This window comes from Candoia aspera, chromosome 4 (assembly GCF_035149785.1).
Source record: "Candoia aspera isolate rCanAsp1 chromosome 4, rCanAsp1.hap2, whole genome shotgun sequence".
Classification (NCBI taxonomy): Eukaryota; Metazoa; Chordata; class Lepidosauria; order Squamata; family Boidae; genus Candoia; species Candoia aspera.
In genome coordinates, this window is record NC_086156.1 from 87,676,389 (window position 1) to 87,691,501 (window position 15,113).

Here is a 15,113-nt window from a genome sequence, read left to right on the forward strand (position 1 = left end):
CTGAGCCACAGTCAGCTCCAGGTCGTTTTTATTGAGTGTATACAGCTTCTCCATCTGTGGCTGCAAAGTACATAATGAATCTGATTTCGGTATTGACCATCTGGTGATGTCCATGTGTAGAGTCGTCTCTTGTGTTGTTGGAAAAGAGTATTTGCTATGACCAGCATGTTCTCTTGACAAAACTCTATTAGCCTTTGCCCTGCTTCATTTTGTACTCCAAAGCCGAACTTGCCTGTTATTCCAGTTGTTTCCTGACTTCCTACTTAGCATTGCAATCCCCTATGATGAAAAGGACATCTTTTTTTGGTGTTAGTTCTAGAAGGTGTTGTAGGTCTTCACAGAACCAGTCAACTGCAGCTTCTTTGGCATCAGTGGTTGAGGCTTAGACTTGAATTACTGTGATTTTGAATGGTTTGCCTTGGATTTGAACTGAGATCATTCTGTTGTTTCTGAGGTTGTACCCCAGTACTACTTTTCCCACTCTTTTGACTAAGGGATACTCCATTTCTTCTAAGGGATTCTTGCCCACAGTAGTAGAGATAATGGTCACCCAAATTAAATTCACCCATTCCCGTCCATTGTAGTTCGCTGATTTCCAAGATGTCGATGTTCAATCTTGCCATCTCATGTTTGACGACATCCAGCTTAGTTACCTTGATTCATAGAATTTACATTCCAGGTTCCTATGCAATATTGTTCTTTACAGCATTGGACTTTCCTTTCAATTCCACTTCCAGACACATCCACAACTGAGCATCCTTTCGGCTTTGGCCCAGTCGCTTCACTCTTTCTGGAGCTGTTCGTAATTGCCCTCTGCTCTTCCCCAGTAGTGTATTGGACACCTTCCAACCTGAGAGGCTCATCTTCTGGTGTCATATCTTTTAGCCTTTTGATACTGTCCATGGGGTTTTCTTGGCAAGGATACTGGACTGTTGCCATTTCCTTCTCCAGTGGACCACGTTTTGTCAGAACTCTCGGCCATTACCTGTCTGTCTTGGATGGCCCTACATGGCATAGCTCATGGCTTCATTGAGTTATGCAAGCCCCTTTGCCACAGCACAGCAGTGATCCAGAAAGGGGCTATTGTCTTATAACTATACTTTATTTCTATTACTATTGATACTATACAATGTTCTCTATACTATATTCTACTACTATTACACTCTATACCAGCCTTTCTCTACTTTTTCACCCTGGAGGAACCCTTGAAATATTTTTCAGGGAACCCTTGCACATTCAGGCTCAAATATAGGCTAGAAATTACAAAATTATTATATTCGTTTCATGTGTAGGCCTGCATATATGCATTAACAGTGTTCTTAAACTAAAAATAAAGAATGAAACTTATGCTTTAATATGAAGTTTTAATGTTAAGCTGCCTGAACTTGAAATAAATTTTAAATAAATTGTGATCTCCCAGGGAACCCCTCGTGACCTCTCATGGAACCCTGGTTGAGAAACCCTGCTCTATACTATTACTTTTACTTCTATGCTATATTATACTATTACTAGTATGCTATTGCTACTATACTACTACTATTGCTAATATCTATGTGTTCACTGTTCACCCATAAATGCATTTTTGGTATTTTCTGCAGTGCTTCACAAACCTGTACAACTTGATCAGAAACAACAGACTATCTCGATATTAGCTGCTCCAGTATTAATGCCTCATCAGGGCTGGTACTATCTCTGCACTTCTCATATGGCCAATTGGGCCTATAAGTCACCTGCTGTTTTAATTAACCTCTAGGATAACATCCTTCAGGAACATGATGTCTCTTCTTCCCCCTTGCTTCCAAGAGAATTAGGTAAGCCTGTCTGAAGCAATCCAGCCATGGTGGCTCTTGAAACTGGAACATCTGTCACACCTGGCTTTTGTCACAGTATATTGGACTCTCTTTAAGCCATAATCTGTTTAAACTGCATGCTTCCAGGGGGTCATGGAAAGAGAAGGATATTAAAGTTTGTTCTTGCCAGGTCTTGGAGAGAGACAAAGGTTGGGCAATATACAAGGTGGTTTAATGGATAGCAATGTCATGGGAGAGAAAGAATGACAGTTCTATTAAGCCTGCCCTGCACTGTAGCTCTCATTAGTAGGTTCACAGTAGAAAAAAGGAAATGAATAGGGAAGTCTTGAAAATTAGAAACAAATACTCTAAAATACAATACTGAGGATCAAATGGGGGGAGGGGGTAACAGTAATAAAAGCACAGATATAAAAAGCTTCTTCCCCATCTCTTAGAATAGTTATCTATATACTACTAAAACTCTCTTATCTGTTAGTACTTTGTAGCCTTTACCTGGGCAAAACAGTGCATTGTAGGCCAACAATTTTTGAACCAAAGTACCTCAAATGGGCTAACTTACAGAATATGCCCAAAATCCGGGACCCATGACTCCCATGGAATAGAAATTTGGCAAATTTTATAAAACATTTTATGACATAAAAATTATAAAATATCTGCACTTTTATAGTTTTTTCTTTTTTCTTTAGTCCTGTATTCTAGCTTTTCTATATTCTGTATTCTGTATTTTAACTATACTCTGAAAATTAATAAAGTTCTTTTTAAAAAATTATAAAATATCATAAAAATTATCATATTTATGACATAATACAAAATATCATAAAATATTTCCCTGTGGTCAACTCCTAATGTTTGACTGTACTATATAGTTCAACATCAGCTACTTTCAAAGCAGGTGCATCTCTCCCTAAATTTTTAAGAACTTTTCCAGTGCATTAGAAGTTCTGCCATTGTTGAAGGCACTGAGGAATCTGGTAAGGAAATATCTCTGAAACGATGACCCAGTGGGTCTGTGGTTGTTTAGTAATAGACAGATTCCTCAAAGTCCACATGGCTTAAAGTTGCCAAGTTTGAAAAACACTGTCTTATGAGTTTATGGTCTTTCCAATTTTATTATCCTGTATAGGGAAAATAGAGTCAGTTTGATCTAGTGATTAAGGCAAGGACTAGAAACCGGGAGACCATGAGTTCTAGTCCAGCCTTAGGCATGAAAGCCCCGGGTGACTTTGGGCCGGTCACTCTCTCTCAGCCCTAGGAAGGAGATAGTGGCAAACCACTTCTGAAATCTTGCCAAGAAAACTGCAGGGACTAGTCCAGACAGTCGCAGAGGATCGGGCACCATTGAACGGGGGGAAAAAAAGGCAAAATACGGTAGAATGCATCAGATAATCTTACAATATAGCTTAAGGTGATCCCATATTGTAAAATGGGAAGGGAACGCAGCGTAAACAGAACAACTCGCCCCAATCAATCAATCGATCAATCAATCGCAGAGGTGTTACGGGGGCTGGGATTCGTTTATGTCGAACTCGTGACGTAGCCCACTGTTAACCGCGGACATCCGGGGCAAAAAGGGAGCGCGCCTTCAAACAAACTTGGAATAAAGTGTAGCATCCCCGTGAGCCTGAAAAAGCTAACCAGGATCAGGTTTGCTTAGCACTTGAATGGGAACCCACTAGAAAAATGTTAAGAGCTGGAGAATGGAGTAGGAATACGACAAAACATCCCCGGAGAACCTTCTTTCGTACTAATGTCAAAAAAAAACTGCAGGGACGTTTCCGTTAGAAGAACCGGACTCAGAAGCGTCTTTAGCTAAATACATGGAAGCATTTCTCTGTCCCACGATCAAAATTAGGAAACAGGTATTTTAACATATCACAAACAAAACATGTCCCAAAACCCCTGGTTATTTTTTTTTCCTTCCAGCTGTTTGGAATTTGCACTAGAAATTCCACAAACTCCAAGATAGAAACCAACCCATCTAGCGAGTCGGTCTATTTTCACCCTTCTACAACGTTGTCCATCAGAGGTGTTAGTTTATAATTCCCGCCACTGCCCACTAGCATGGGCAAGTTCATAATGGGAATTGTAGTCCGACACATTTATTCCTGCGAACTGTTTTTGCGATGCTATATAAGCGTTTCCGAAGAAAGAGAACGTCCCCTGCATTTCCGGCGCTTTCTTCCCCTCCTTGCTAATTGAGAAGCAGAATCCACGCCTTATTCAGCCCACCCTAAGACAGCGCCTGCCTTTTCTTCCCTTCCACAACTACCAGTGTGCTGACGAATGCTGGGAATTGTAGTCAACATTGGACTATACAACTGGAGGATATCAGGCAGGGGAGGCTGCTCTACCCTTTTTGTCTCTATGGGTAAGCGGCCCGCCAACACCCGGCACAGTGCGGAAGTGTCAGGAGGGAGGCGACATACAGAAGGAGGTCAGAGCAGAGAGGCTGGCGGAGTGGGTAGTCCGCGCTGCAGACCGGGGAGGTAGGTGTGCAGGGCTCCACCCCCCAGCTCGGGCATAAGCCCCGCCCCTTCGGTCCTCGCCACTCCCCTTTGTTCCGAAAGCCCCATGCCGGTTCCCTTCCCAGGTATTGAGCGATCGGGAGCCCGGACGGCTGGCTTCTCTTGGGTTAGGTGTGGCGGGGCTTCAGACCGCTGAGTGTTGTGTTTGGAGCCCTGGGGTGGACGCGGCGGCAGAGCTCAGCCCTGGAACTCGTGCAGTCACGAGAAGGAAGCGCGTAGCTCTGCGCCTACGTAGAGTATATTTCATTAACCAAACTTGAAATCCAATAACTCCCCCCATTATTATTAATTCCTCGCTAGGGAGCTGCTCCAAGGTTCAGTCCCGTTTGGTGGCAGCGAGAATGATTTTTTTGCTAGAGCAGGGTGATAGGGCCCAAACGCAGTTTCCAGAGATAGAAACTTTCTGTGCATAAAAAAGTAGGTCAGGACTTTTTAATTAGACCCAGCATTTCATTCCCTGGTGGCCTTCTTTTAATTCCTTGTTCTGTCATGGTCTAATGGCAGTCTGTGCATAGTGCCTGGTTGGCTGCCTCTTTTCTGCAGACAAGATTATTAGGTGGGGTGTCAGATTCTTTTTAAGTAGGTAGCAGAGTATCTTTCATTTTGTTGGAGTTACCAGCAAACTATTTTCTGCATTTAACACTGACTGCTCCACTCTTTTCAGGGCTTGAAGTCACCTCATAATATCCTCTCTAATTAGCTTAATGGTTTTGCCTCTTGGTAGGATTTCAGTTAACTCTGGCACATTTAACTTTGTGAAAGAATTCTACCTATAATTGTCTTGTTGCCTGCATTTTTAAACAAACGGGTTGTATATGTTGCAGTTTTGCCTGGGTGCCCTTCTTACGTATTGGGAATACAACTCTTAGACTTTCTGAAAGTTGCATTGCCTTAACACATCTGGGGATAGCAAGCTGGAGAAGGCAGGTTTGTATTTATGATTTATTTACTATAACTATTTTGCAGCATTTGTCCCACTTTTCATCCATATTTATATGACTGTTTGCTGACGTCTTAGATTTTTATTGCTATGTGGCTTTTGGGTGGGGTAATGATTGTGAAATACTTACGGATTTTACATATGCTAATGTGTTTATTAGACTTGCACCCTTAAAGGAGCAGCATTCTTCCGAAAGGAAAACTTATACAATACTTTAAGATCCCACACTATGGCAAGATCTGATGACGTTCTTTCCTCTCTGCAAAGCCTCATTGGTGAGAGGGCAGCCTGGTGAATCCCCATCAAAGCAAAACTAGAATTGGAATAAAGGAAATTGCCATATGGCAGATTGGAATTTTAGTTCATGACTGGCAGGACAACTTTCCCATTATCTCCTACCTGGTCTCTTTTATTTGGAGATGCTGAAGTTGGAAGCTGGGACTTTCTCCATGCATTGCAAAGCATGTGCTCATGCACTGAGTCATGGATCCCACCCCCCCAATGAAAATATAGGAGTTACTCCAGTAGAATCTCATGAGGGGATGTGTGACCAAACTAGCCACTGAGGTATTTCTCTCTGTTAATAAAATATCCTTCAGGTCATCAGCCTCGTGTGACACAGAGCGGTAGGCAGCAGTATTGCAACTGAAAACTCTCCCCATGACCCGAGTTCGATCCCAGCGGAAGCTGGATTCTCTCTTGGGTAGCCGGCTCAGGTCGACTCAGCCTTCCGTCCTTCCGAGGTCGGTAAAATGAGTACCCAGCTTGCTGGGGAAGGTGACGACCGGGGAAGGCAATGGCAAACCACCCTGTTATAGTCTGCCAAGAAAATGTCATGAAAGCGGCGTCCCCCCAAAGGGTCAGACATGACTCGGTGCTTGCACAGGGGACCTTTCACCTTCACATCCTTCAAGTCAAATAACTACTGGTGGCTTCATGCACATGTCTATATAGTTGCCTTAGCAGGAGTACAGAAATGGCTTACTATTGCCAGCTTCTGGAATGTTCTCAATCCAGTCTATGGTCCTGGGATTTTCTGCCATCCAAGTACTAATCAGATCCACCCTTGCTTAGCTTTTCCAAATCACACAAGTCCAGTTAGGCATTAAGTTACTATTAAACAGTGCCCAGTGTTATGCAACATGATCCTGTTGCACTGGCAGTAACTGGCCTTTAAGGCCTACATGTAAAACTGTACTATACCAAGCAATTAGAGGTGGAAAATCCATGACCCTTTGGATGTTGATTAACAAAGCTTCCAGCTGTCCTTGCCACTGGCCATGCTGGCTGAGGCTGCTGGAAGTTATAGTTCAATAATATCTGAAGGACTACCAGTTTCCTACCCTTGATTTATGCTCAACAAACTAATGTTAGCTTCTGAGGCATCTTTGTTTCTTTCCCTCCAATGTTCTGTTGCAGGATTTCTGCTAGAGCTTCTCTTGCCTGACATCCTGATTTGTGATGCAGACTATATTTTGAAGGTTCTAGGGCCATAAAGGTCCCAGCGTGGGACACAAGACAGGATGGCTGAAGCTGTCCATTATATCCATTTGCAGAACTTCAGCAAGTCCCTTCTGGAGACGTTGAATGGGCAACGCCTAGGTGGCCATTTCTGTGACGTGACGGTGCACATTCAGGAAGCCACCCTGAGGGCTCACCGGTGTGTGCTGGCTGCTGGCAGCCCCTTTTTCCATGATAAGCTGTTGTTGGGCTACTCAGAGATTGAGGTGCCCCCTGTGGTCCCCAGCCAGGTGGTGCGCCAGCTGGTAGAGTTTATGTACAGTGGATCTCTGGTTGTAGCCCAGTCTGAAGCTCTGCAGATCCTCACTGCTGCCTCCATCTTGCAAATCAAGACTGTCATTGATGAATGCACCCAGATCATCTCTCAGAGTCGCAGCCCCAAACCCCCCACTGCCCCTCCAGCAGTGCCCCTCTCCCTTCCCAGAGTTCTGCCCACCAAGCCCCAGGAGCAGCAATCCAAAGAGGTCATTGGCAGCCTCTCACGGCCAGGTGACCTGGAGGCAGCCCACCTGGAACCCCCCAAGCTGCTCTGCGCCTCGGAAGTGCGTTACAAGCTGCGAGACCTGCTATCTTCCCAGCACAGAGAAGCTCGGACAGCTGCCTGTGAGGGGACCATAAGTGATGGAGACACAGGAGGTTCCTACCTGCACTCTACTGAGTCCGCCCCCAGCTGCCACAGCCGCAAACAGCGCCAGCCAGTGAGGCTTCAGCTGTCTGAGACAATGCCAGTCATCATCAAAGATGAAGAGGAGGGCAGTGGGGAAGGCCCAGAGGGGTCAGAGGCAGAAAGAGAGGCCAAGCTGAGCTGCTTTGTGGAATGCAGTGGGAGTGGCCCCTTTGCCGCTGGCTTCAACGACCAGGCAAAGGATTCTGGGGGTAGCAGTGGGGCTGACAGGAAAGAGGGCCTCCACTTGGATTATGCTGCCCCAGAAGGTCAGGATTTCTTTGGGAACCAGGACGTCTTTTCGGAGTCCTTCATCCCATCCTGGCAGGGAGAAGAAAGTGGAGAAGAGGCTGCGGTTTCCACCTCTCGAGACAGAGAGAAATTCCATCCTGATTGTAACGTGGAGTCTTCCAATCTGCGGAACTTAACAGGAGAATTCAAGCAAGACTTAGGCGCCTCCTCTGGGTTCCCACCCCGGAGCAGCAGTGGCGGGACCGACGGCTTGACCTTTGTCTCCTCCCTGGGCATCCAGCGGGAGCTCAAGGCAGAAGTCAGCAATACCAGCACAGTCACCAGCAACACTAGCATCTTCCAATTCCATCTGCCGCAGCCTGGTGGTGTAGCCCAGACCTTCTACAGCATTCAGCAGCAGCAGCAGCAGCAGCAGGAGACAGGTGCCAGCAACATGGTGCAACTCAGCCCCAGCACAATGGTCACCAGCGCCCTTCATGGTGGGGAGCAGCAGAACCAACAACCTGGGACCTCCCGCTGCTTGGAGCCTTCCTATCAATGCAGCCACTGCCAGAAAACGTTCAGTTCTCGGAAGAACTACACCAAGCATATGTTCATCCATTCTGGTAATGGGACGGTTGAGGCTCATAGGCCTGGGAGGTGGATTGTCAGTGCTGGGGAAGAGCAAGGCTAGGCCTCAGAAAATGTCACTGCTCAGGGGTTGAACAAGGTCACTTTTACCTACTGTTTTTTTATTTTATTTTTATTATTTAAAATACGAATTACAAAACACACAACCAATAATAACAAAAAAACATAAAATAATTCAATCAAACAACCAGAACACATAGAACTTTATAACTTAAGCTCTACATGCACTCATCACCCGTGGGACTTATAGCCCTCCTTTTCTCTCTACTTTTTATTATTACACATTTTTATTATTAATAATTCTTAATAAGCCCTCTTCTCCAAAAAGATAATATATATATTGATCTGGTTTTACACCCTTCCCTTTAACAAAAACATATTCCAGAAATTCACTCCATATAACATCAAAATCGTTCTTTTTCACCAAACCCTTTTTATATTTTAGTTCACATGTCAATTTATCATTAATAGCAATATTCCATACTTCTTCAAACCAATCTTCAAGCTCATACTCATAATCCACTTTCCATTTTTTTAACTATTATTAATCTTAAGGCAGTAACAAAAATTATTATCTCTTTCTTTTGCCACTCTAATTTCATATTTCCAAAATTTAACAATAATGCAATTTTTGGAGTTATTTGCAAATTAATAGTAGTATTTCATTAATCTCAGCAAAAACCTTTTCCCATATTTTTTTAATCTTTTCACATTCCCACCATAAATGTAAATAAGTCCCAATTTCTTTTTTACAACATTTTTTAAAATTATTTCTATTATAGTAGTTTAACATTATTGAAATCATAAACCATTTCCAAACTGTCTTATAACAATTCTCTTTAATTCTAACAGACATATTTTTCATAATCCTTTGCGTCCAAATCTTTGACCTCTTCTGTAATATTAATACCTAAATCACTCTCCCAACTAAATTTCATTCCTTGTACTAAATTACATTCTATCAATATTTTATACATTTTATTTACTAACCCTTTTATTATATTGTCTATACCATTCTGCTTTAATTGTATTATTAATTCCTCAAATTTTGTTAATTTTCTACATTTCCCATATTGTTTTACCCAATTCTTAGTCCATGTCTCCAATTGCAATACATTATACCAAGATATTTTACTCTGTCCAAATATTCCCTTTATATCCTCTCTACTAGAAACTTTACTTAACCAATCCTTCAATCTTAATACTTCAGCTCGCTCCATATCTTTTATTAATCCAGCCTTAAGATTCTCTGGGAATTTTTCTAAATCTACAATTCGAGTCAGTGGTGGTATTCCTGGACTAAATATTTTTTTATTTTTATGCTAAATCTGTAAAATAGCATTACTTATTGGGTTTTTTATTTCACTAAAACATTTTTTGTTTTGTATAAAAAGAAAACAATCCTTATCACTTATCTCCCCTAACTCCATTTCTCCCCAAATCAATTTTTCTGGTTCATATATCATATTAGGAACATATCTCATTTGGGATACTTACCATAACTTTTTATTCTTGATTTTTTATCTCCATTACAAAAATTATTTATAATATTTTGCCATTGCCAACTCCTCAAGTGATAATTTTATTGGTAGCATCCAAAATAAAAAAATTATTTTAGGTAAAATCTTCATTTTGCATAACGCTACTCTTCCAAACCATGACAATTTCAATTGTTTCTATATCCAAGTATTTTTTCTTTTATTTCTTCATTCAATTTATCAAAATTAAATGTTTTTAAATCCTGTAAATTTTTAGCTATATTTATCCTCAAATATTTAAAACTCTCTGTAACTTTGATCTTACATTTCTTTTTAATTTCTTCTATTTCCCCTGTACTATTATTGATTAACATCATCTCAGATTTATTCCAATTTATTTTCAAACCTGTTGCTTCTTCAAAATCTTCCAAATGTTTCTGAATGTCACTTAAAGCTTCTAATGGTTCTACTATAGTTAATAAAGTATCATCCGCAAACTAACTAATCCTTACCTTTTCTCCTTGTCCTATTCCTTCTATATCTTTATCTTTCCTTATCGCATTTGCTAATAATTCTGTCACTAAAATAAATTAAATTGGAGATAAAGGGCAACCTTGTCTTGTTCCTCAGCTTAGGTTAAATTGTTCTGTTATTTCCTCAATAACTAATACTGAAGCTTTATTCCCTGCATATAATCTTGTAATAATATGCTGAAGGTTTTTTTTCCAAATCCCATTTGTTGAACTAAATTTTTTTAATGTTGTCCATTCTAGTGAATCAAAAGCTTTAAAAACATCTAGTGCTATTACTCCAGCTTTTACCTCTTTTTCTTTTATATAGTTAATTCCATTTAATAACCTTCTCATTAAATCTGCCATTTGTCTCCCTTTTATAAATCCGCTTTGATCATTTCTAATATATTTTCCTATAAACCCATTCAGTCTTTTCACTAAAATTGCTGTGAATATCTTTGCATCTTGATTTATCAGTGATATTGGTCTATATGAGTCCATTTCCTATTTATCTTTTCCAGGCTTTGGAATCAAAACTATTGTAGAATACTGCCAGGATGGTGGAATCTCCCCTCCTTCTAACATACTATTAAATAATTTTTCCAGTTTCAGAATTAATTTTTTAAAAAACACTTCATAAAATTCTGTCCCTAAGCCATCCATCCCAGGCGTTTTTCCAACTTTCAAATTCTTTATAACCTCTTCTATCTCTTCCTTCACTAATGTTTGTTCTGATCTTTCTTTATCATCCTCCTGGAGTTAAATACTTAATTTTTTCTCAATACAAGTTCTAATTTTCACTTCTGAACTCCTTTTAGTTGTATATAACTTCTCATAAAATTCTTGTATTGCTTTATCTTACCTTTCATCAAATTACATCTGTTTCCTTTTATATCTTTAATTATACATATTTCCATTTTTGTCTTTTTCAGTTGAACAGCTCTGGCTAACAGAATTTTTATTAGCATATTCAAAATACTCTCTTTTTAAATAAATCAAATTTCTCTGGACCTTTTCCATCTCGCCTCCTTGCAATTCTTTTTTTTAACCCTAATATCTCATTCAAAATTTTCTTATCTCTATTAATAATATAAATTCTCTGTAATTCTCTTATCTTCCATTCTATCTCTTGCTCCTTTTGCTTTTTTGTTTTTTTAATATTGAGGCTTCTTTAATACTTAACCCTCTTGCTTACTGCCTTCATTGACACTTTTTCCTGCTGTTCTGAGAGATTGATAAATGAAGGCAGGCACAAGGGAGCTGACAAGAGAGTAGAGAGGAGCTGAAAAGAAAGAGCGTTTCTTGCTGAGTTCCTGGAAAAATTGCAAATAAGTACATGCCTCTAGGAGAACTGTGCACAAAAATCCAAATCGTGCCACAGATGTTTTTAAAAAGCAAATCCTCACACCAATATAATGTGGGGATGGGTAAAAGTTAGGAAATAAAAATGAGAAATTGAAATTGACCAATTCATACCTAACTTAACCCAAACCCTTTTTCTCACTGTTGAACGTACAAGTGGTTTATCATGGGAAGATAGTAGGATTGGCTGTTTCATTTATAAATGTTTTGATGGAGGAGGGTTGAGTGAATGGAGAAAACAAGCAAAGATTCGATGCAACAAGCTTCAGGGAGAGACAGTCCTGTTTCTTCTTGCAATTGCTGCCATGTCTTTTCCTGCTGGTGCCTTGTATCTTCCTCCTCCTATGACATCCTGCTAGAAAATTAGTACTGGGGCTTAAGATAACTTGGTCTCCATTTGGGGAAGCCAAACCAACTCAAGGTATTAGTTGTTTGGTGTACAAATTTCTTTGAATTGAGAGCCGTCTGACATGATCTTGTGGAACACGTTAAAAACCACATAAGGATGGGGCAAAGGGGAAATGGGTGCAGTTAAAACAAAAAGTGAGTATGTCCTAAATAAAACCCAATTTTTGGCTACCCCCCCAACTGGTTTTCTCCCTTCCACATTCCACCATTTTAGTTAAATGTAGTCATTCAGTTTAATTTTTAACTAAGTTTAAACAAACTTTTGGTGACTGCTGTTGATGGGGGTTTTTTTGGTTTTAGGATAAGCCACTATGACTGGTTCAAACAATTATGGTTACAACAAGCCAGGGCTTAGGCCTTGCAAAATGAACCTAGCCACGAGGCACTGCAAATATATCGTTATAATCATTAGGGCATAGCTGCTTTGACTTGCAGACAGGAGTGATGATCACATCCCCATATTATCTGAAGAATCTTTTTGCCTTTAATCCAGGTAATTATATAGCCCTAATAATTAGAGAGCCTATTTGGTAGAACGGTTAAGGCACTGTGTAGGAATGAGGAAACCTGCCTTAGGCATGAAGCCAGCTGATGACTTGGGCCAGTCAGTCTCTCTCAATCCTGGGAAGAAGGCAAGGGCAAACCGCTTCCGAAATCATGCCAAGGAAACTGCAGGGCCTAGTCCATGTAATAGCCAAGTGTCAAGATTGACTTGAGGGCACTATACAGTATATGAGATGATAATTATCTTAGAGATATCTACTGTGCCTACCTTTGTATTATATTCAAAGGCAGGAATTCTCTGCATTTGTGAAGCAGGGCAAGGCACCTTTTTATAGCCGTGGGGAGAGCTTTTCTTCATCTGGGTCCCCAAGGGCTGCAGAGAGTAGTGCAGTGATTTCAGTGAAGTTCTCGGGATGAACACATTTGTCTTTTTGTGTTTCTTTTGGAGTGGGATTAAAATGGAAAATAGATGTGATAAACCTAACGAAGGCTTAACAGGCCTCTCCCCCCCCCCCACAATTGGGGGATGCTTTGGAATCGTAAAAGGTAGGGCTGCCTGTGGGTTTCTCCCCCCTACTATGGAGCAGCCTTTTTTGTTCAGAGTAGAAAATTTGGCCCTCTCAACTGGCCTGCTGTGTCGTCCCCCTTTCCAGGTGAGAAGCCCCATCAGTGCAGCATCTGCTGGCGCTCCTTCTCACTGCGGGACTATCTGCTCAAGCACATGGTGACCCACACCGGCGTGCGTGCCTTCCAGTGCTCCATCTGCTGCAAGCGCTTCACCCAGAAGAGCTCCCTCAACGTGCACATGCGCACCCACCGCCCCGAACGCTTCCAGTGCTGCATCTGCAACAAGTATTTCTCTCACCGCACCCTGCTGGAGCGCCACATGACCACCCACACTGCCTGGAAGGGTGGGCCGTCGGAGGCCCCTGGGGCCCTCGTAGCCTCCTCCTCCCCAGCTGACTGGAAGGAGAAACCAAACGTTGCCACCGCTGCTGCTCCTGCTGTGGAGGCGAGCATCGTACCTGCTCCAGTGGCCTGGAAAGCAGGGGAGCCATCTGCTGAGAGCACCATCAGCGGTTGGAAGACAGGAGAGCCGAGCCCCGCAGAAAGTCGTCTGGTAGCCTGGAAGGGAGACGCTGCTGGGGAAAACTCAGTTACGGCCTGGAAAGGGGATCCTACTTCGGAGACATCCATGCAGCCTCATACAATCTAGAACATCTGGGGCTTTTTTGCTGCTTGATCCATCCCTTGTGGCTTGTGGAGATCGGGTGGCATCACGGCTTACCTTGAGTCATTTAATCTGGAAGAATATCTGCTGTAGTATCTTGCAAACTGGAAAGCTGCCTTACTAAAAGGCAAAGTCTTTGGGGCTACCACTGTAGATTCTTCCAGGGAGGAATAGAAATTGCTGCTGTGGGCAGACCGTGCAGTCTGTTGTCGGTGGACACAAATGGAGATTGTGTCCTCTGCCTTCTCTAGTAGCGCAATGGTACAGCACATGCTTTGCATGCCGGGAGTCATAAATTGGATCCCTGGCCTTATCAGTTAAAAATAATAAGGCAGAAGGACTGGGAATGCCCCTTGACTGGAATCCAAAACACCATTTGCCAGGAAGAATGGATCATATTAATCTTGTTGGACCAATAGGCTGACCTAGGCTAAGGCAATTTAATAGCCCAATGTGCTGGAGTGGGATGTGATTTCCCAGAAACATCTGACTACACATGGGATGCTAGATGAACCCTTGGCCTGTTCCAATGGGGCAGCTCCTACAGAAGACTGACAACAAATAAGAAGCACAATATTCTCTGTTGCTTTGTATATAGTAAAGTGGGGAACATACTCGGATATGTTTGCAGCTAATGGTATTACTGGCTTGCATTTTCAAGCCAGCTTGGTTCTGTTTTGGTAAAAAAGCTATCAACACCTTTCCGCTCTTTTTTTTTTTTCTGTCTAGGAATCAAGCAGCTTGTGAATCTCTCTGAATTTCAGAGCAGTAGGACTTTGAAGAAATTGCAGAGGGACTCTAAAACAGTGGTTGGTTGAGCCCACATACTGCATGTAAAAGGTCCAGTTTTTATATTTCCAGTTAATGGGATATCAAAGAGCAGAGGTTGGGAAAGTCTGCAGCTGAGATTCTGGAAGGCAGTGCTAATATGTCATACTTGGACTATCTCAGTATTAGAAATTCTCTGACCAGTTACAGTGTATGTTAAACTGCAGATCTCAACATTTCGCATCATGAGCCATGCTGGCTCATGTTGCTGGGAATTCAGTGACATTGGGAGGACCACAGATAACTTACATGTCAATCAACATTAAGTAATATCTTGTGTTTGTATGTCTGTGGAATCAAAACTCGTTCACTTGACTGAAGAGTTAGCTTCTTTCTAGGAAATCAGTCCTGCCGTACGGTTGGAAAAACGCAGCCTTATTTTCCAGGTGGACGGTGGTTGGGTTCTGCCAGTCACAAATGGAGGTGTGATTTGCCCATGTACGAGCA

The 15,113-nt window shown here is 41.9% G+C and overlaps 1 protein-coding gene across 3 annotated transcripts; it reads left to right on the top strand.

Moving 5' to 3' along the window:
• Nucleotides 1–4,100: 4,100 nt before the first annotated feature.
• Nucleotides 4,101–14,573, top strand: ZBTB45 (zinc finger and BTB domain containing 45). Of its 3 annotated transcripts, none has more exons than XM_063300969.1 (4): nucleotides 4,101–4,297; nucleotides 5,161–5,263; nucleotides 6,696–8,318; nucleotides 13,261–14,573. In XM_063300969.1, exons 3-4 carry the CDS (start codon nucleotides 6,800–6,802, stop codon nucleotides 13,821–13,823), a joined length of 2,082 nt encoding a protein of 693 aa, XP_063157039.1. In that variant the 5' UTR covers nucleotides 4,101–4,297; nucleotides 5,161–5,263; nucleotides 6,696–6,799; the 3' UTR covers nucleotides 13,824–14,573. The 3 variants fall into 3 exon arrangements, with proteins under 3 accessions (XP_063157039.1, XP_063157040.1, XP_063157041.1); XM_063300970.1 differs by lacking the exon at nucleotides 4,101–4,297 and adding an exon at nucleotides 4,384–4,753; XM_063300971.1 differs by lacking the exon at nucleotides 4,101–4,297 and adding an exon at nucleotides 4,981–5,056.
• The last annotated feature ends 540 nt before the right edge of the window (nucleotides 14,574–15,113 follow it).